This window comes from Lissotriton helveticus, assembly GCF_964261635.1.
Source record: "Lissotriton helveticus chromosome 1_1 unlocalized genomic scaffold, aLisHel1.1 SUPER_1_unloc_15, whole genome shotgun sequence".
NCBI classification, from domain to species: Eukaryota; Metazoa; Chordata; class Amphibia; order Caudata; family Salamandridae; genus Lissotriton; species Lissotriton helveticus.
This window is the reverse complement of record NW_027611654.1, coordinates 907,446-927,569: the sequence shown is the minus strand read 5'-3', so window position 1 is coordinate 927,569 and position 20,124 is coordinate 907,446. Positions and strand designations below refer to the sequence as shown.

At 41.2% G+C, this 20,124-nt stretch overlaps 1 protein-coding gene and 2 long non-coding RNA genes across 5 annotated transcripts in view; 1 reads left to right on the top strand and 2 right to left on the bottom strand.

Annotated features, from left to right (window-relative positions):
- Positions 1-20,124, top strand: part of LOC144805565 (uncharacterized) — a 906,387-nt gene that overhangs the window by 655,150 nt on the left and 231,113 nt on the right. The window lies entirely within an intron of this gene.
- LOC144805581 (uncharacterized) lies at positions 12,347-15,125 on the bottom strand. Its single transcript, XM_078672105.1, has one exon. The coding sequence runs from the start codon at positions 14,884-14,886 to the stop codon at positions 13,015-13,017; it is 1,872 nt and encodes a 623-aa protein (XP_078528231.1). The 5' UTR covers positions 14,887-15,125; the 3' UTR covers positions 12,347-13,014.
- The window catches only part of LOC144805582 (uncharacterized), a 114,947-nt gene continuing 110,401 nt past the window's right edge, over positions 15,579-20,124 (bottom strand). For both annotated transcript variants that reach the window (XR_013605548.1, XR_013605547.1), the window contains exon 4: positions 15,579-16,292. This is a non-coding gene — a long non-coding RNA (uncharacterized LOC144805582). The remainder of the gene's footprint in view (positions 16,293-20,124) is intronic.

Genomic DNA, 20,124 nt, shown 5'->3' with positions numbered 1-20,124 from the left:
ACACTGTCCTCTTATACTGCCTTACTGCTCGACCAAGCTACAACTTCAGAGAGTAAGGTTCTATCTAACTTTAACCTCTGCCGACCTCTGGAGACCCTTGGACTCTATACACACTGTACCTCACTTTGGTGCAGTATACAGAGCCAGTTTCTTACAATACCTCACAGTATGTCTCTCTCAATTTACATGTGATGTTGTTGCCCAGTGGAAGGAGCAAGCTGCTCTGTTAACTTCTTCAACGCTGGAGAGACACACCTGGATGAGGGAAATATAACTCTGCTGGGGCCTGTACTTCAGAATAGCATCTTGAAAGGTCAAAGTTATCACTACATTTTTTAACAGGGGATTTTAACACCCATGTGTAGGGACATCATGCAAGGAGGAGTGGAAGCTATGGGCTGTGCACCACAAGCAGGCTTACACATGGAACATACTCCCAAGGGTGTTGAGCTTAACTCCATTTTACTTGAAATTGATCTAACATCTGTAATAATAAGCTGCCTCCGGGGAAAAAAGACATTACTCCCACCTTTATTGGGAGAGGGTGTGAGGCCGTTATTGATTTCACCTTTGTATATACCCCCTTTTACTCTCTGGTTACCGATTTTTCTGTGCAGGCGAGTGAATGCAGTGACCACAACCCCATTTGTGTCTCAACAGGCTGACCCAAACACTCAGACACACCAAGTTGGGCGGGGGCTCGTGTCCCCCTTAAAGAGGTGGAAGCGGGAAGGAGTGTAAAGTGGGGGTGTATTGTCCCAGAGCTACCCCACGAGTCCCTTTTAATTCGGTGTCGCAGCGAGTTTGCCACCTGTCTTGACGATGAGGCAAGTGCTCCGGACATCATAGGTGCATTTGGATCCATGTCTACTGTCATAAGGAAGTTTCTACGGGGCCCGTTAGCAACCAGGTCCATGATGGTTTGACTCGGCGTGCTCCCAGGCTTCCAGGAACCTGAGTCAGACCTTGGGTGATAAGCCCCGAGACCAGGTGGTGGTCAAAAGACTAAGAAGAGCATATAAGGCTGCTCTAGCAACTCGCGAGTCTATCCTGAAGGAGGAGGCCTGGATCAATTTAATGGAGGCTAGTACACTGCGTAATAGCTCAAAGTTCTGAGGCATTATTAACAGCCCATTTCAATCTGAAAATAATGCTAATTTAGTGGATGCTCAAATCACAGAGGACGATTGGGTACATAATTTTGCTCCAGATGGGATCCCACCAGATCTCTTCATCGCCCACTTAAAAACCTGGGTGCCTGACCTCACAGCTGTCATCAATACTGCAGTCCAGGAGTTTCCGCACAGATTCTTTGGCTCAATCGATTTTAGTCCTGGCATTTAAAAAGGGATAGCGGGACAGTAACTATTGTTATAGGCCCATTTCTCTGCTGGACTCTGTGGTGAAGGTGGTGGGCCGCATGGTACTTGACACACTTGTATCATGGGTTGATGAAAACAACTTTTTATCCGATATCCAAAACGGCATTCGCCCAGGTCGTTTCACTGTGGAACAGTGTTTAAACCTGTACATGGTTCTGAACAAATACACTGTGACTCGTTCCAGCCCCATATACCTAGCCTTCATGGACCGGTCCTCAGCATTCAACTGGGTTAATAGGTCCAAGCTGTGGCAGTTTATGTCTTCCATTGGCATTGACAGTAACATCGTTTTATTCAGCGTGATTAAACTGCGGTTGTCCACTATTCAAAGGACCTGAAAGCGTCCAGTCAGCTTGACATCAAGAGAGGGGTGCATCAGGGGTGCATTTTAGCATCTATATATTCATTCCTTAGAGAAGGCCATTTTGGCCACAAATGCGGATTGTGCTAAGGTAGGCAACCATAGCCTGCCTGTCCTCCTATACGCGGACAACGCAGTCCTCTTTGCAAGGACAGCTAGGAGCCTAAAACTTCTGAATTCTTTTGCCCTTTTTATGGAGAACTTGGACCTGTTGTTTCATCATGCCAAGTCGTTCATGCAGGTGGGACCTTGTAAAGCTAAGCAGTTCACTTTTAAACTCTGACTTTCATCAATACCGAAGAGCAATGTTTTCCCCTATTTGGGAGTTGTGTTTGACGATTCCTTGTGTTGGTGCCCTTTGCTTACTTGGAAGAAAGGCGATCTAGTTAAAGCTTTTGCAGCTGTTTTTTACTTTGCCAGCAGAGGGGAAGGGAAGCCAATAGGGGCACTGCTGAAGACATATGAAGACAAATATATCTCAAAGGTTAATTATGGGAGTGAGATTTTGGGCCACATTGGGGTAGGAGCAGTGCAAAGTGCTGAAAACTCTTACCTGCGAAGGGCATTTTCTATCCCACAAAGCACTTCGTTTTATGTCGTGCACAAAGAGTTGGGAATGCCTTTCCTCTCAGATGTACTGGCTTTCCGTCCCCTGGCTTTGTGTCCTAATATTTAGGCAAAGCAAGAAAATACACTCAGCAGGCATCCTACGGGAATGCCTTTCACTTGACCATGTCTCAAGCTTCCGATGTCTCCAGTTTATAAGAGTTGGCCTCTCCAGGGTAGGTAGGAACTCTATTCGCTAACCTGAGCGCAGATGTAAGAGTGACTTTTCTCTGGTCAAAGAGTGTTTTTTAGGAATGAGTCACTGTGATAGAGAGGGAAATCAGCTCTATAAGCCTAGTGTGCGTATGTACATCGTGTTAAAAACCGTACCAACCAGCGAACCTTATCTTCTAGGGCTTAAAAGCATCCGTAATCATTTTGAATGACCCGGTTTCGGCTCAACCTCTTCCATTACCTCATGGCACACCCTCTAGGCTCCCACAGAGGCCTGTGCCTCATGCCCTGTGGCTGCAACAGTGAGTCTCCTCAGGACATGATGCACTTTATAATGTTTTGTAGTTTTTATGTTGTCCCTAAAAAGTTATTTATTATTCCCATTCTCAAAAAAACAGGTTTTAGGAGGGTGAGACCACTTCTTATCTTTTTACAACTCCTCTCTAAAGACACTATTTTGCATACGCTTTACTTTTTACTGTTCGCTGTTAGACTCAGGTCAAGCTGCAATTAACTTCTGCTCTGTAATTCATGAATTTTTATCTTGTGTTTTGATTAACTTGGACATATTATATTTGTCAATCTGTAACTTGGAAAATGTTTTATCATTTTATGTATGACTTTTATGGTTTTCTTTTATAAAACCAAATAAAGTTTGTTGCTAATAATCACTAGGGAAATCATTTACAGGATAGCATAGTATCCCTCACAATAACTCCAGGAGTCACATTCCACAAAATGTACATGCGTTGTTTCCCCTACTTCCAACTTTACATGTCTCCCCAATCACCTGCCCAAACCTCTCCCTGCTGATGCCAATGTGGTACTCCGTCAACCCGCAGCCATTTTTTGGCCCCTTTGAAAGTGCCCATACAATAAAAATGCTGTAGTTGTAAATACATATCAACTACCATTTGTTGTGTTTGGAACATTTTAATAATAAAATCTAATAAACATAAGCTAATTATTAAAGTAAAACAGAACATCAGTTGCCCTACACATAAGAGACAGAGTTGTACATAAAAATCAACATACTGTTACACAGCAAAGTTATGTAGAGCACAATTCTTAATTTCGGGCAATCTTTAAAGTTTAACAATAGAAACATTAATAAAGAACAGGAAAGGAGAGAACGAAGGTGGGATACAGTAGTTTCATTAATGTAATGCTTCCTACATATAAAAAACTAATACTAATTATTTTCCTTAAGCAATAAAGTCCTCACATTAAAATACTAAGAGAAATATATTGAACAATGAACATTTCATGTGTAATTAGAATTCAATTTGAATATTTTAACCTCCTCGGCATTATTTGACTCATGATTACAACTTGAATGCTTTCGGGAAAGGAACCGCCTCATGGGGTTCAAAATCACATCTTTTCCAACAATAGGATTAAAGTGATAAACTTGAATTTCAATTCAATTTATTGATTTAGGCCTTTTTGGAATCAACAATTTAAAATATATACAAAATCTATACACTTTTGTAAAATTGTCACCTAAACTCGAATTCAATCCACCTTTTGATTAAACGCTTCCCATTCCAGCAAGCATCACAGGGCCATTTGTTGTTATCTTCCCAATTAGTGATAATGTTTCAGATGGCAAAAACAATAGATATGTTTAGTATTTTACTTCCGAAAGCAAAAACATGCCATTTCTGAATCATGGTGCACAATAAAATGTAGGAACAGAAGGGCATCTGTAGGTATAGCATTCATTGAGGTTTGACCAGGCTTGAAACTAGAATTCCTGAACTTTTGGACATTTAAATGTCACATTTTAAAAGAATTCAAACAGACCCACGATGAGCTCCATGAAAAATTGAAGATGAGTGAATTGTACTTAGACAACATGTGCTGATAAGCAATCTATTGATGTTTAATACAGTGGTCAGGCAATGCTTGTGGATCTAATCTATTCAGATTTTAACTCCATAGTTTGTTCAATAAATTGACTAGGCATAATACTTGAAGGTAAATCTCTCAAATCCTTTCTATTACTGTTTTATTTTCGATAACACTAATAGAGATCAATGATAAATAGATTTTAAAAGCCATGGGTGGAATTGATCCTTGGTCTAAATCTAGATTATTGTCTGCAACAGAAACCAGTGCAAACAGATCACATATAAAAGCATTGAATATGTTTATTATAGTGGTTTAGAGTAAACATAGATGACACACATTGTTCCTGAAACTCAGAAATTGATTACATCCTATTTTATGTCCAGAGACCGGTTTAGATGCTTTCCTGTTTAAGTGACAACATTTGCAAATATATTGAACAAAACATTAAAGCTGGATGTCAGAAATTCTGTCTTTAAGCGTTGTGTAAGAGTCATGTGTGATGGTTTTTATTTGATCTGAAGTAACACTAACACTAAATAGGTACGTGCACCGGTTATCATTCAACTAACATTATTAGCAAACTTAATTTGGAGGGAATTGAGAAAAATGTACCCATGTACCAAGGGTTTTATTGTTCAAAAATCCACTGGTTCGGTAATTCACGAAGTTTGCAAATGCTAACCCCCTTTTTGAAATGTACTAAGCCCATTTAACAATTAAGAATTTGGAAGGGGAATGTTAATAGTGTCCCTTCTCAATACTTAATACATCCTTAAGGTATGTATTAAGCTTTGAAACCATACGTGGGCTGATAAACAGTAACAGGAGGTAGTAACCCAGGGGGACATTTGTGAATCTGAAAGTAAAATGGAGTGCATTAAAAATGCCTTGATTTAAAAGCAATCACAGACAGAGTAGTGTGCTGACTCTACAAGCAACCACTTTTACCAAATGGATTATTAATACATGAACCTCAGTATTTCCTATATATTGCTGAAATGTAGTCTCTAATATTTTTGTCATGTGGTGTAAATATTTGTTTCTAATATTTTATTTCCCATTGCAATATTGTCAGGAAATGTACCTATTCTTTTTGTCAAACATTTTGAAATATCTTTATCACAATTTTTGGGGCATTCTAAAAAGTGTTTTCACTCTCTAACTTAAAGCTTCCTCAGAAAAATACTGACGCGCAGTCCTGCTTTCTCCTAGATCATTTAGCTTTCTCACTAAACCAAGCACAATATTGATTTGAGAGAGGTGGTTATTGTAGTGATACGCACTGGGGTTAGTTTAGAAAAGACAAATATAGAACTTCCTTTATCTTTAGAAATAATACTTGCAAAAGTTTATGTCCAATAATTTCAGATAATTTACTGATAAAGATATCAGATAAAGATCCCCTAATTTCTTATACCTTGTGGTATCAAAAATCAAAAATTAATTTCTACCACAATCAAGAAACCCTTGAGTCTATGAGGATTACTGTTGCAAATGAAGACCTAGCTAAGATGAAATATCCCTTTAAAGTGAAGATTTCCTTCACCCACCATAGTAGGCATGCTTCCTCATTCGGAATCTCCTCCCACCGTTATAACTAGTCACAGTACAGGGTACAGCCCCCTCACTGAGACGGAGGAGTTCAGGCATGTTTTGTTATAGAGAAAGGTATACTAAATACCACAAAAATTAGCTCAGGGTAGTGGGGGCAGCCGAGTGAAAGTTAATAAGAGGTCAACATGTTTCAGCCTATTAACCCTCCAAGGAGGTGTTTGCGGTTTTCTTCAGGACCTAATCAAAAGTGCTGCTGCTCATTGTCAATTACAAGCATTAGCATAGCCAATAGGCTCACCTTTGGGACCTTATAAGTGTTTAGCCATGCAGATCCAGTAGCAATGTGAAAGAATTTCTCTTAAAAAAGAAGACTATAAACTAACGAAGCTAGACGTGACTTTATAACTGGTTAATCTAATGCTCCTGGAGGTTTAGTATATGTATAGAAGTCCTGTTTTCTATGGCGTGTCATATAAAATTGATGCTCTAAATTTTGGTAAGACTACACAATGTCATAAAAATTCAAAACTGCTTTTATATCATTTTACTTTTGAAAGCTTGAAGTGAAAGTGAATTCTAAATGTCATTTGCTTATGAGTAGGCGCTAATGACTATTTCCGGATGAAAATGTAGTTAGCATTTTTTTGTATAAGATGCGTTAGAAGTATGGGTAGGGAAAATGGCTATTTTGGCCAAAGGCTCCCCTTTCTTTATGCATGCTAGTTTTAATTTGTACACAGAATCACAATTTTTTTATGTGGTACACTCTAGTGTTAGATGAATCTGTTTTACACTTTTGATAAGCAAGAGATGAGGATGAACAGTTTTTTCGTCCCTGGTTTTAAATGGATTCAGGTTGGTTGACTGCCTCAGAAATAGTTGTTTCCCGCATGCTTCTTTCATGTGACTTAAATCCCTTCAGTCGAAGAGGCGGCTGCAGCTTGCAGATATGGCCAGAGAAGTACTTGGCTGGTTCAGTTCACCAGTGGGGCTAGAATAGAAGCTGTTAAGGGCAGGGGATTAGCTACCTATTGGTGCAGCAGGTGCAGTGGCACCAGGTCCCAGACGCCTTAAAGGCCCACTAAACCCTGATAACTGCAGTCTGTCACAGTTCAAACAAAGGCATGAGGGGCCCACAGAACAATTATTGCTGTTTTCCACAGTCCAAACAGAGGGCAGGTGTCACATTTCCTTTCTTGCCTTAGGGCCCAGGGCACACTGGCTAGGCCACTGGTTAAGGATGCATTGGGGAAGAGGTGGGGAGACAGGTGGATATTTAAACAGCTCGACAATGACTTCATGCCTGGGTATTAAAGTATTCATTGCAATTAAGGGCTGAAGCAGGAATAGATCTCATAATATCGGGAGGCCTACTTACAAATGCAACTCGATAAGCGGCTGCCTTTTAACATCTCACTTATCACCTCTCCTAATTTTCAGTTTTATTTTAGATGCAGACTTAAATTGTGACCTATGAATATGTTTATCTATCTTTAGGTTCCAAATGGTCCATCTTTTCCATATGCAAGTATCAGACAGGTCGGGAACACCCAATGGCATTGAACTTCATAAAGCCACATTAATCACTGGTCTTGAAATGCAAGTGGCAGCATTAGGCACACAGGGGTGTAATCTACGTAATCTCATTATGTACCTTAGTATACAAGTAGTACCACATTCTTTGTATACCTGAATTAAAAGGCACACAAAATAGTACCGTATTTCAAGGCCCAGTTCAGAATTACAGGGAAGGTGCACTGTCCCAGACTACACAACGGTGCAGTCTTCAGTGGGTGCTGTCATGTCACACAGGGGAAGTACACCAGATTATGCTGGAAAAAGCATGTGGTGCCCCAACGTAGGTACAGTTGTAAACCACCAGTCTGCTTACAAAGTAAAGCGTCTGGCAGCTATTAAACGAGGTGGCATGTTTCCCCTGCAGTTGGTTGGGGTCTGTCACCATCCTGTCAGGTGGAGGTATACAATCAGTACGCCTCCTAACTGCTTGTTTGCCCTTTCGCCCGTGTCAATAATACAGTGCAGTCGCAAGACAAAAGGTTTTCCCACATTTGAATGTGGCCATGCCCAATACAAAGGAAAGAATGCCCGCTGAGAATCTCTTCTACGTGATCCACACTACATAAAGGACTATGGAAGTGTCTGCAGCCTCTTCTGTAGAACAAAAGCCAAAATGCCCATGGGACGCAGAAAGAGGGTGCACTCTGATGCTTCATCATGTACGAAGCCTTTGGCGTTCGTCTGTACTAAGCTAGTGATAGAGTAAAATGAGTGTTTATTGCCCTCTATGTCACTCTACTTCCAAGCACCTACTACAGCTTGTACATTGGTTACTGTAATCTGTTCACCTACATTATGCTTAATATAAATAGTGCACAATTTCGGCGTTTGTGTCTGCCTACAATGTGGACATGATACAAACAACAGTACCTACTGTAGTGTAGTTCCTATATTCCCAATAGGCTCTGCGCACTGGAATAACATAAACAATAGTTTAGACGTAGGACTGACGTCAACTAGGTCACTATTGAATATGTTAGACTTGATTGTGAATGCCAGCTAGCTCAGAGGTCACTAGAAACTTTCTCGAATTCACAAGAAGGGATTAGTTTCTGACAACCGCATAAACATGACAACTTTGTTCCCCAAGAATAAGAAATATATCTCTAGAGTCGCAGAAACAATACATTGCGATTTGACTCAGTTAATTGTGCATGCTTCGTTTCACCAGGATTTGCAGGTTTCTAAGCCATAAGATACATAAAAAGGATAAAATACATACAATGATAAATAACGACTAAAAGTACTCAACTGGTGCTTCTAAAATACGCCTACCCAGGTGTACCTAACCTAAGTCTAGTACGAGGGAAGAAGTAAGTGAGGTATAGCTTAAGTTCAGTATTTTTTGCCAAGAATCTATCCAAAATTTCTCTAAGGGTCTAATGAGCTCCATACCTTGGTTTTAGAATGAAGGAGGTCTCAGGACTCAATCTCCCAGTAACCCGCAAGGGTAGCAGGGAAACACTGGAGCTGGATTTCTCGGCAGGAGAAAAGACAGCGTCTTTCTCAGTGCATCAGCTGGAAGGTCGGCTTCCTTCGTCACTCGCTACAGCAGGGTATCGGGAAAGCAGTTAGCCGATCAGCTCCAAACCACCGTGTGTTTGCTAGGGCAGATGTGGGTATATTTATACCTGGAAGGTGCAGAGTTCGACGTAAGATTGGACATAATAACCTCACTAAGAACTCGCAGTTCTTTGAAAACTCCATGAGTTCTTGGACAAATCAATACTTAAGCAGGGGGAAGTCCCGGACTGCTGAAGTTTAGTTTCTCCAAGAATTCGTTGTGGATTCTAGGAACTTGTGGAAGTAGCCATGTCGTATTTGGACTGCATTGGCTATGTCTAAATATGGTTATGATTCTTATGCCTATATAAGGATATAATAAGTTATACCTATATAAGGGCATGAATCGGGAAAATTACACTAGGGTCCTAGATTTGTCTACAACACTACTAGGTGGATGTTACAATTCAACAAGAGTCTAAAATACTTCAGCACAACTGACTTTGCATCAATATTACGGGGCATCAGTCTTGATGGCAAGCCAACTTTGTATACATTATTATCAGAGACTATACTTGCCACTTGGATACAACTTTACAAGAAAATTTCATAAATTTTCATACAGTTGTATTTATATAATAAAACAACCTACCCACAATAATTCATCTATCTATTCATCTTTTTGGGTTCTGGAGTAGCATGCTACTCGCTGAAAAGCGCTTCAACACTTCATCAGGGGTAGCAAGCGCTATATAAATGCAAAACCTTCCCTCATCTATCCGTCCAGTCTCTTTTTCAACCTAACTAACAGACCAACATGTCCATCTCTCAAATACATTTTATATTTCCCTACACTAATTCACCACTAATCATTTTGGGATCCTGGAGTAGCGTGCCACTCGCCAAAAAAGCGGTTCAAATTGACCCTAACGCACTCTGCTGCTCGCAGAACTCTGCATTGAGCGGTTGAGTTTTTTTGACACTTTGCCGAGTTCTTCATTGAGAAACACCGCCTAGACCTATTCTTAGCATGAAAATCTAGATTTCAGTCATATGTTAAGAAACAAGTGTGAGTAGAAACCTTTTGGGTGGAGAAAATTTAAGACATTAATATTGTGAATTTTTTGTTAATTAGTTGATGTTTGCAAGTACTAACACTTCTCTGTGTCAAGTAAAGACCTTGAGAGTTTTGTAACTTTCAGATACTCAAATTGTGGATTTTGTTGCAGTTAAAACATTTTCAAGGCCTGAAATTTCTTTGGAGGTTGCATGCGGGCAGCCTAAGTTATCCTGCAAGAATTTCTTGATTAATCCTATTGCAACTGCAATAAGTGTTTTCTCATGTAAAGTCAGGTTGTTAGAAGATTTTCTGCAACTTAAGATACGCCTTACTTTTTACCTGGTGCGGGTGCATTTCTCATGTTTAGTGAGATCTCCTTTCTGAGTATAACGTTTCTGGCTTTCCCCTCCTGTATAAGGCTTTAATCCAGTGTGAATTCTCTCATGTGAAGTGACATTGTATTCAAGACTAAACCTTATCTGACATTCAGAACACACCAGTGTGAGTTTGCTCATGACAAGTGAGACGTAATTTGTGACCAAAACTTTGCTTGCATTTCGAGCACTCATAAGGTTTTTCCCCAGAGTGGGATCTCTCATGAAGCATAACTGTCTTTCAGATTCAAGCTTTTATGGCATAAGGATTTTCTTCAGTGTGTAGTTTCTCATGGTGAGATAGCGTTTTTCTCTGCAGCTTTTCTGGCATTCAGAGCACTCATAAGGTTTTCATCAGTATGGAGTGGATTATGGTTAGTGAGGCTGTGCCTATCAAAAAATAGGAATTTCTGTCATTCACAGCATAGGTAATGTTTTTTCCCTGCGTGCGTCTGCTCATGTAGGTGAGATTGCATTTAAAATGGATGCTTTTCTGGCACTTGGAGCACTGAAGTATATTTGATGGGGTGTTTTCTTATGATGCATGTAGCCATCACTACCTCTGAATCTTTTCTGAGATTTAGAGCACTGGTGTTTTTCCCCCAGTGTGGATTCTCAAATGTACAGTGAGATCAGATTTACGGCTGAAACATTTTTGGCCCTCAGAGCACTGATAAGGTTTTTCCCCAGTGTGCGTTCTTATATGGTGAGTGAGATTGATTTTTTCACTGAAACATTTGTGGCATTCAATGCAATAAGGTTTTTCCCCAATGTGGGTTCTTGTATGCCGAGTGAGTATTCTTTTTTCATTGAAACATTTCTGATATTCAGAGCATGGATAAGGTTTTTCCCCAGTGTGGGTCCTTGTATGTGTAGTGAGTATTCTTTTTTCACTGAAACATTTCTGGCATTCAGAGCACTGATAAGGTTTTTTCCCCAGTGTGGGTCCTTGTATGTGTAGTGAGTATTCTTTTTTCACTGAAACATTTCTGGCATTCAGAGCACTGATAAGGTTTCTTCCCCAGAGTGGAATCTCACATTTCAGTCAGGTCAGTATAGCTCTAAGCTGGCGCTGTACGCGGACGACTTGATTTTATATACGGGTGATCCAGGTACAGCTATTCCTCGGATCGAGGAACTGACAGCAGAGTTTCAGGCATTATCAGGATACAAGGTGAACAGATCCAAGACTGAGGTCATGTGTTGGAACGTAGATCAATGGTATGGCACTGAGAGTCGGGAGTTTAGATATCTGGGAATATATATTGTGAGGGAATTGGATCGAATTCCTAAGTTAAATCTGGACAGAACAACTAGGGAAATGGACCATTTGTTTAGCAGATGGAAGAACCTCCCATTGTCAATCTATGAGAAAGTGAATCTAGTGAAAATGGTCATTCTCCCCAAGCTCTCCTACCTGTTTTCCACAATACCGCTAACATTCCCTAAGAAAGACATAAATAAGATACAGAGCAAAATAGGTTGTTTTCTGTGGGGGGACAAAGGGATGCGCCTGACCTGGAAGAAACTCAGAAGAAGGTTATTAAAAGGTGGGTAAGCTCTCCCCGATATTAGTCTATATGTAGTGGCATTCCAGTTTAAGAGCCTACGCATGCTACTTACTAAGCCAGGCGACTCATCCTGGGGCAGATTGCTGGAAGAGATGGTGAGAGCAGAAGGGGGAAGCGATGCCTTTATGTATAAATTTGGATCTCCTAGATTCTTCAAGTGGGTTTGTTTGAAGATACTAAAAACTGCCCTAGAAACATGGTACAGGGTAAGGGTAAGCAGTGGGATTGGGTACTATTCAGACTCAGCTCCAGTTTGGGATTCACCTGGTACCCCTGACTGCTTGAACGATGCCTTGGCATACCTATAAAAAGGGCTGGGATTACGAAATGGAAAGAGTTAATGGATGAGGAAGGGATATACCCATGGGTGTACTTGAGGGCAAAGGTAGGGACAGATTTATCAAGATTTAAATATCTTCAATTGCTGTCCTGGCATACAGCGGAACGTGAGGAGATAAAAAGTAATGAGGAAATAGAAAGGCTAAGTCAATCCTTCACACCTGTTATAAAAGAAATCTCGGTATGGTATCAACATCTACTAATGGGATAGCTTCGGAAGAGGGGTTTGGAACAATTTCTCCATGGCACCACAGGCAGAGGGCATGCTTGAACCATCCTTGAAGACACTATACAAACATATAAAGCCTGCCTGTCTGAAAAAGAACCATTTTTTCGTGGTCAATAGGCTTTACTACACTCCTTATAAAATCAGGAAATTCGCCCCCTCACCGCCACCAAAATGCCCGAGATGTCAGGAATTGCAGGCAGATGACATCCACATGTTTTTCGAATGTTTTTGAAACATTTCTGACATTCAGAGCATGGATGGATAAGGTTTTTCCCCAGTGTGGGTTAGTGTATGTCGAGAAAGACTTCTTTTGTCACTGAAACATTTCTGGCATTCAGAGCACTGATAAGGTTTTTCCCCAGTGTGGAATCTCACATGTGCAGTTAGAAGTGATTTACGGTTGAAATGTTTTAGGCATTCAGAGCACCTCTAAGGTTTTTCCCCAGTGTGGGTTTTTATATGCAGTGTGAGATGTCTTTTTTCACTGAAACATTTGTGGCATTCAATGCACTGATAAGGTTTTTCCCCAGTGTGGATTCTTATGTGCCGTGTGAGACTACTTTTTAAACTGAAACATTTCTGGCATTCAGAGCACTGATAAGGTTGTCCCACAGAATGGGTCACTGCATGATTAGAAAGACTTTGTTTATTACAAAACCTTTTCTGGCATTCAGAGCACTGATAAGGTTTTTCCCCAGTGTGGAATCTCACATGTGCAGTTAGAAGTGATTTACTGTTGAAATGTTTTGGGCACTCAGAGCACTGATAAGGGTTTTCCCCAGTGTGGATTCTTATGTGCTGTGTGAGACTAGATTTTAAACTGAAACATTTCTGGCATTCAGAGCACTGATAAGGTTTTTCCCCAGTGTGGGTTCTTACATGCACCGTGAGATTGCGTTTTTCATTGAAACATTTCTGGCATTCAGAGCATTGATAAGGTTGTTCCACAAAATGGGTCACTGCATGATTAGAAAGACTTTGTTTGTTACAAAACCTTTTCTGGCATTTAGAGCACTGATATGGTTTTTCCCCCGTGTGGATTCTTGTATGTTTAGTGAGTCTGATTTTTACACTGAAACATTTCTGGCATTCAGAGCACTGAAAAGGTTTCTCCCCAGTGTGTGTTCTTATATGATGAGTGAGACTGTTTTTGTCAATGAAACATTTCTGGCATTCCGGGCACTGATAAGGTTTCTCTCCAGTGTGGGTTCTTCTATGCCGAGCGAGATCAGGTTGGGTATTGAAACATTTCTGGCAATCCGTGCACTGATAAGGTTTTTCTCCAGTGTGGGTCCTTATATGTATAATAAGTCCTATTTTTCTAATGAAATATTTCTGACATTCAGGGCACTGGTAAGGTTTTTCCCCAGTGTGGGTTAATACATGTAGAGAAAGACTTTGTTTTTTACAAAACCTTTTCTGGCATTCAGAGCACTGATAAGGTTTTTCCCCAGTGTGGGTCCTTGTATGTACAGTAAGGTCTCTTTTTTTACTGAAATATTTCTGGCATTCAGAGCACTGGTAAGGTTTTTCCCCAGTGTGGCTTAATACATGTAGAGAAAGACTTTGTTTTTTACAAAACCTTTTCTGGCATTCAGAGCACTGATAAGGTTTTTCCCCAGTGTGGGTCCTTGTATGTACAGTAAGGTCTCTTTTTTCACTGAAATATTTCTGGCATTCAGAGCACTGGTAAGGTTTTTCCACAGAGTGGGTTATTACATGTCGAGAAAGACTTTGTTTGTTATAAAACCTTTCTTGGCATTCAGAGCACTGATAAGGTTTGTCCCCAGTGTGGGTTATTGCATGTCGAGAAAGACTTTCTTTGTTACCAAACCTTTCCTGGCATTCAGAGCACTGAAAAGGTTTATCCCCAGTGTGGGTTCTTCTATGCTGAGTGAGACTGGATTTTTGACTGAAACATTTCTGGCATTCAGAGCACTGGTAAGGTTTTTCGCCAGAGTGGGTTATTACATGTCGAGAAAGACGTTGTTTGTTATAAAACCTTTCCTGGCATTCAGAGCACTGATAAGGTTTTTCCCCAGTGTGGATTCTTATATGTTCAGTGAGATAATATTTACTGCTGAAACTTTTTTGGCATTCAGAGCACTGATAAGGGTTTTCCTCAGAGTGGGTTAATGCATGTCGATAAAGTTGCGATTTGAAACTAAACCTTTTCTGGCATTCAGAGCACTGATAAGGTTTTTCCCCAGTGTGGATTCTCATATGCGTAGTGAGATTAGATTTACTGCTGAAACTTTTTTGGCACTCTGAGCACTGAGAGAGGATTTTCCCAGTGTGCATTCTCTCAAATTCAGTGAGATGAGATTTATGGCTGAATCTTTTTTGGCACAGGTAACTTTTTCCCCAACTTGGGTTATTTTGCTTTGATTGAGGCGGGTTTGAACACTGAAATTGTTCTCACAGCCCGTGTTTTTAAAATGTGTATTACTAGAGTTAATATCTCTACATTTAGTTTTCTCTTGCTTATATGCCACGGTAAGAGTGAACCTGATTTTAGAGTCGGGCTTGTTTAGATAATATTCAGCATTTATCTCTAAAAGATATTGTGTGTAATCTTCTTAACACTTGAATTGAGCAAAATATGTCTGGATGCAGCCCTGTAACACCGGTCGAAATGTTTGTAGCAGATAACAGTCTTTTGGTTATAGCCTATCCGGCAGCAACTTATTTTGTGACTGAAGTTTTTCTCAAATCTATTTGTATAGGTTCTTAGCAATGCAGTGATAAGGTGTTAGTCTGATATTTAATGATTAAACTGAGAAGTACCTTTTTGCACTGGCATAATGGCAGTAACTGAGAACATTAGAACATGCACAGTAATATTGTGGCTCATCAGTCGCAGAACATCAGTTCCTTTTACCCGTTCTGTGTTTGGTGTAAGGTTAAGGATTGTAGTTCTGAAGACAAGGATTTATTTACATTAGCTAGCGCAACGGTGCTCATTTAATCCATTTTGATATTTAACAGTTTTAAATATCACTCCTGCACAACAGATAAGGTTGAGGTGATTTACATAGAATTACAGAACAGTACACAATAAAAAGGAAACAATCTGAGATGGTCATGAACAACACAATAAAGTGGTGAATTTTTAACGTTTTCGCCAGAGTGAGCAGAGTGGGTCGAGGTGTTATATCCCGAGGCAGATAGTCTCAAACTTGCGTAACTGGTTAAAAACAGTTGTTGAACAAAGGTGATTTTCCAATCTTTTGGTTGTTAGCGTGTCAGCTTCGGAGTCTTCTTTCAGTGTCTTTTTTTTGATGGTTTGCAGAAGAAACCTTTTGTTATATCTTTCTTTTATGCAGTGTGTGCTTCCTCTCTTGAATTACATGATGCTTTAGATCATGCGTGCTTTAGATGAACGTTATTCTGTCATGCTGAGGCAATTTGTCTTTCTGGTAATATTTCAGATGAGGACGTTGTGATTGGTCTTTCTGGCACTATTTCCGATGCTGTGTGGACAGATATGCCTTTGCTCTGGGTTAATGAAATGCAAAATTAGAGACTTCACTTACAGGTATAGTACTTTCCTCAGCTCCCACTTCCTCGCCACACCTAGATTTTGGAAATTGTTTAAACTTAGAATGCTGGATGTCCTTCAGTTTTTCAAAATAATCCTTCTTATGGCACTAACATTCAGTTGGCTGGTGCTAAATCTTGCTTTCTTCGTCCGTAATTTCAATCACCTATAGTATTAAAATTAAATAGTTAATACATGTAAATATCCCCAAAAATAATTTACAAGCCATATCAAAGCAGAGTTGCAAAATTTTGAAAGTGTTGAGCTGTTCTTCAGACCGAGCAGAGTGTAGAATGGTAGCCTGAGAGTACTTGGATCTAGGAGTGAGGATTTGTAGAATTTCCAACATTTTATTAAGCTCAGAAAGGATACATGTACCCTATGGACTTGTAACATAGAATCCCAAAAGCAGACATTAAAGTCATATGGACTGGCACCAAAAAGATATTGAAAATAGAATACTATTAATTAATTTTTAATGTAGATTTCTAGGATGGGAATTTCCCCTCCACGGACAACAGGCGTTTCCCGCTGCCCTGAGTTACCACCTACTTGTATCTGGTATCCTGACTTTTGAGCTCTGGCCTCTGCCGCACGCAAATCTATTGTGTGTTGCGAGGACTATGCCTAGACCTATCTCTCAACTATGGTCCAGAGTATGAATGGGCAATGAAATTAAGGAGTACTTTCATGTGTTCATTTTATTCCACCTGATTATCAGTCGTTAGGCTTTTCTGCACCTGGATTTAGAGAAACAGGACACCATTTTTTTCCAGACAGAAAAATTAGACTGAAAAGACCCACAAGACTCGGTGCAGCAGAAGCAGCCAAGACTCATGCTGTTTTTTTACAAACTGGGGGAAACACACAATTCTTCCCTCTGTTAGAAATATCTTTCCCCTTCCCTCCCCTGCTTCGCCCATCTCCCCCCCCCCCCAACCAACCACATGCATATACCTACCTCCTGCTTAAAACAAGTGGTAAATGAAAGCAGAAAAACAGTATGAAATAGTGAATGGCATGTGGTTTGAAAGGCAGAAGAATCTGTTCCTCGTGGCAACTCCCCAGTACATTGCGTCAAAACTGTAACTGCACGTTACTGGGATAAATCTACCACAAAACAATTACATGAGATTTTTCTGCCACCCCAGTACTGTGCAACTTCTAACAAGGGGCTATAAGAGATCTTGGACCGGTCCTGTGACCTGGAGGGTCACACCAAGTGTGCCCTCATTTAAGGCAGAGGACTGTCATGTGTTTAACAGCTAGAGCGGTGGTGGCAATGCACCCTGTTGTAAGGATCAATAGCCTGATGAGATCTTTGCATCATGGTCAGTGGAGTGGCTTTCTACTGACACACCCATGTAATGCTCCATTTCTATACCTGTGCCCAGACTTTGCAATAACATCAAGTGCATGTTTACGGTGTTGGTGTGCGTAGCATAAATGCAATGTGAGAGTGTGACAGAGTAAACACCATCTTTCCCTCATTTATACCAGAGTTCAAAGTCCTCTGTTACCAAGGAATAATGTGCTCTACAAAGTAAGCAGGTGCCTGCTGTGGCACCAGGGATGGTGTCAGCCTGACAGTTTATCTAAATTGAATGGACATCACCTGTAGGTTGAATTACTTAATGGAAAAGCTGTGTAACTGTCCACAAGAGCCTAGAAGTCTGCCTAGAAGCCTGCCTGTCTGGTAAGAAAAGGAAGGGAGTTTCACTATCCAGCAGGAGGACAAGGCTGTCCTGGAAAAAGCAAGGTCCGACACATCCTCGTTATCTGTAGGGCGAGCCGGAAAGCCATCCAGCAAGACCAGCTAGTCTGAGGGATGCCAAGACTCTCCCAACAGTTCAAGGTAGAAAATAAAACTCTACGACAACATGATTGTTGAGGCCCAGTAGGACGATTGTGTGCTGCCAACAGGCCCATTCAAGGTTGCATTTGCCAAATTCCTAACACAACAAAGTCTGAATCTACTGACTTGAATGTGGGCTCAATTGCTGATGGTCAGGCCTCCAGAGGGGGCTGCACTTACAGACAGGCCAGGTGTGACTTGCTACCTTGGGACTGCTGAGCTACAGGCAACTGCAAAGAAAAGAGAGTGGGTGCCCTACTGAATGCAGCACTATATCCAGGACAAAAGCGCTCCACAAAACCTGCTGGTGGGTCACTGCTCTCGCGAGTCTTCGGAGGTGCCATTCAAATGTCGGGAAACAGGAAAGAGACCCAGACAAGACTGACTCATCCTGTGAAAGGGTAAGACACTTACGACAGAGCATACACGCATTGGGGGTAACTGGAGTGACAGAACTGACCCTATACTATATTCATGATACTCATAAATGCCCCTAGAGCGCAAGAGGGTATCAGAACTGGACGCACCTGTCTGCAGCACATGGTAGTCTGGCATGCCTGCACTATCTTTTCACCCGGACTGTCCATAAAGATGACTTTAGGGCCGCTACACACATAGCAGGGGGAATCTCAGACCATTTGCTGGTGGAGGTGCAACTCGATGGTCCGGTTGGTATGAATTAGGCGACTAAAAACGGTTCTGACATTTGCAGGTGGGTCACGCTCTGCAGGGTAACATCTGGGAAGGGGGGGGAAGTTGCCTGAGGCATCCCCACTGGAGGACCAGCTGCTAACTAATCCCCTGACCGAAAAAGCAATCTCAACCATCTATAGGAAGTTGATCTACAATTCTCTGGATCCCTTGGGACTATGCTGTTACCACCTTGCATACAATTGTAGAAACAGCACGCATTAGGAAGAATTCAGCCCAAGCAGCTGAATTGATAGCTCTGACTAGAGCTTGTGTATTGGCTAAAGGAAAAAGAGTGAATGTGTTCACCGATAGCCAATACGCATTCAGGGTAGTCAATAGTTTTGGCCGCCTCTGGAAGGAAAGAGGATTCTTTACCTCACACGGTACTAAAATACAGCATGGCCAGCTAGTAAATGACCTCTTAGAATCACTTGCCTTGCCCACTCAGATAGCGATTGTGAAGTGTAGTGCACATAAGAGGATCACTGATGACGTAGGTGAAGGAAATGCTTTCGCGGATCAGATAGCAAAAGAGACAGCTAGAGATGTGACAAGTCGTATGTATTTTGCTGGACCTGCCAGATCGGTCAGTCAAGGAGGAATGTGTGAGGACACAATAGAAAGTGTGAAAATGATTCAGGAAGAGGCTACAGAGAAAGAATTAAGTAAGTGGAAAGATGGTACGGGAATGTTAGATGTGACGGGGTGTTGGATAGAATTGTCGGAACATCAGCGTTGGCTGCTAACAGACGCCTATGTACTTCCAGTAGTGACTATGGCGCATGGTCCAGCCCACATCAGTGTGAAAGGAATATGCAAGCTTTTGGCTACGGTATGGCAGAATGCGGGAATCCCTAAATGTGCAGACAATCTAGTTAAGCATTGCATTGCTTAATGCATAACCCAGGAAGAGGGACACCAACTCCAGCAGGCCATTTTGCTCCCCCAACATATCCTTTTGAGGTGTTGCAGATAGACTACATTCATATGGAGAGATGCAATAACCTAAAGGATGTCCTAATGGTGGTGTGCGCCTTTTTCTAGATGGATAGAGGCCTACCCCCTAAAGGATAATACTGCTTTGTCTACAGCAAATGTCCTTCTGAAGGAATACTTCCAGAGGTTTGGTTTACCTCGAATTGTCTGGAGTGACAATAGAAGTGAATTTGTGGGCCAAATCATGCAGAAAGTATGTACAGGTCTAGGTATTAAGCAGAAATTCCATGCGGCAAATGACCCTCAGTCAGCGGGTTTGGTAGAGTGCTATAATGGCACTCTCAAGCTTAAACTTGCAAAGATACAGGCCAGCACGGGTCTTGCCTGGGCCGATGCTTTACCTTTGGCTCTCTTGTCCACCCGAACAGCTGTTCATTCTCGTGTGGGACTTAGCCAATATGAAATTGTGTTCAGATGCCAGGCTAATGTCTGGGGTGTCCCTAGGCCCAAAAAG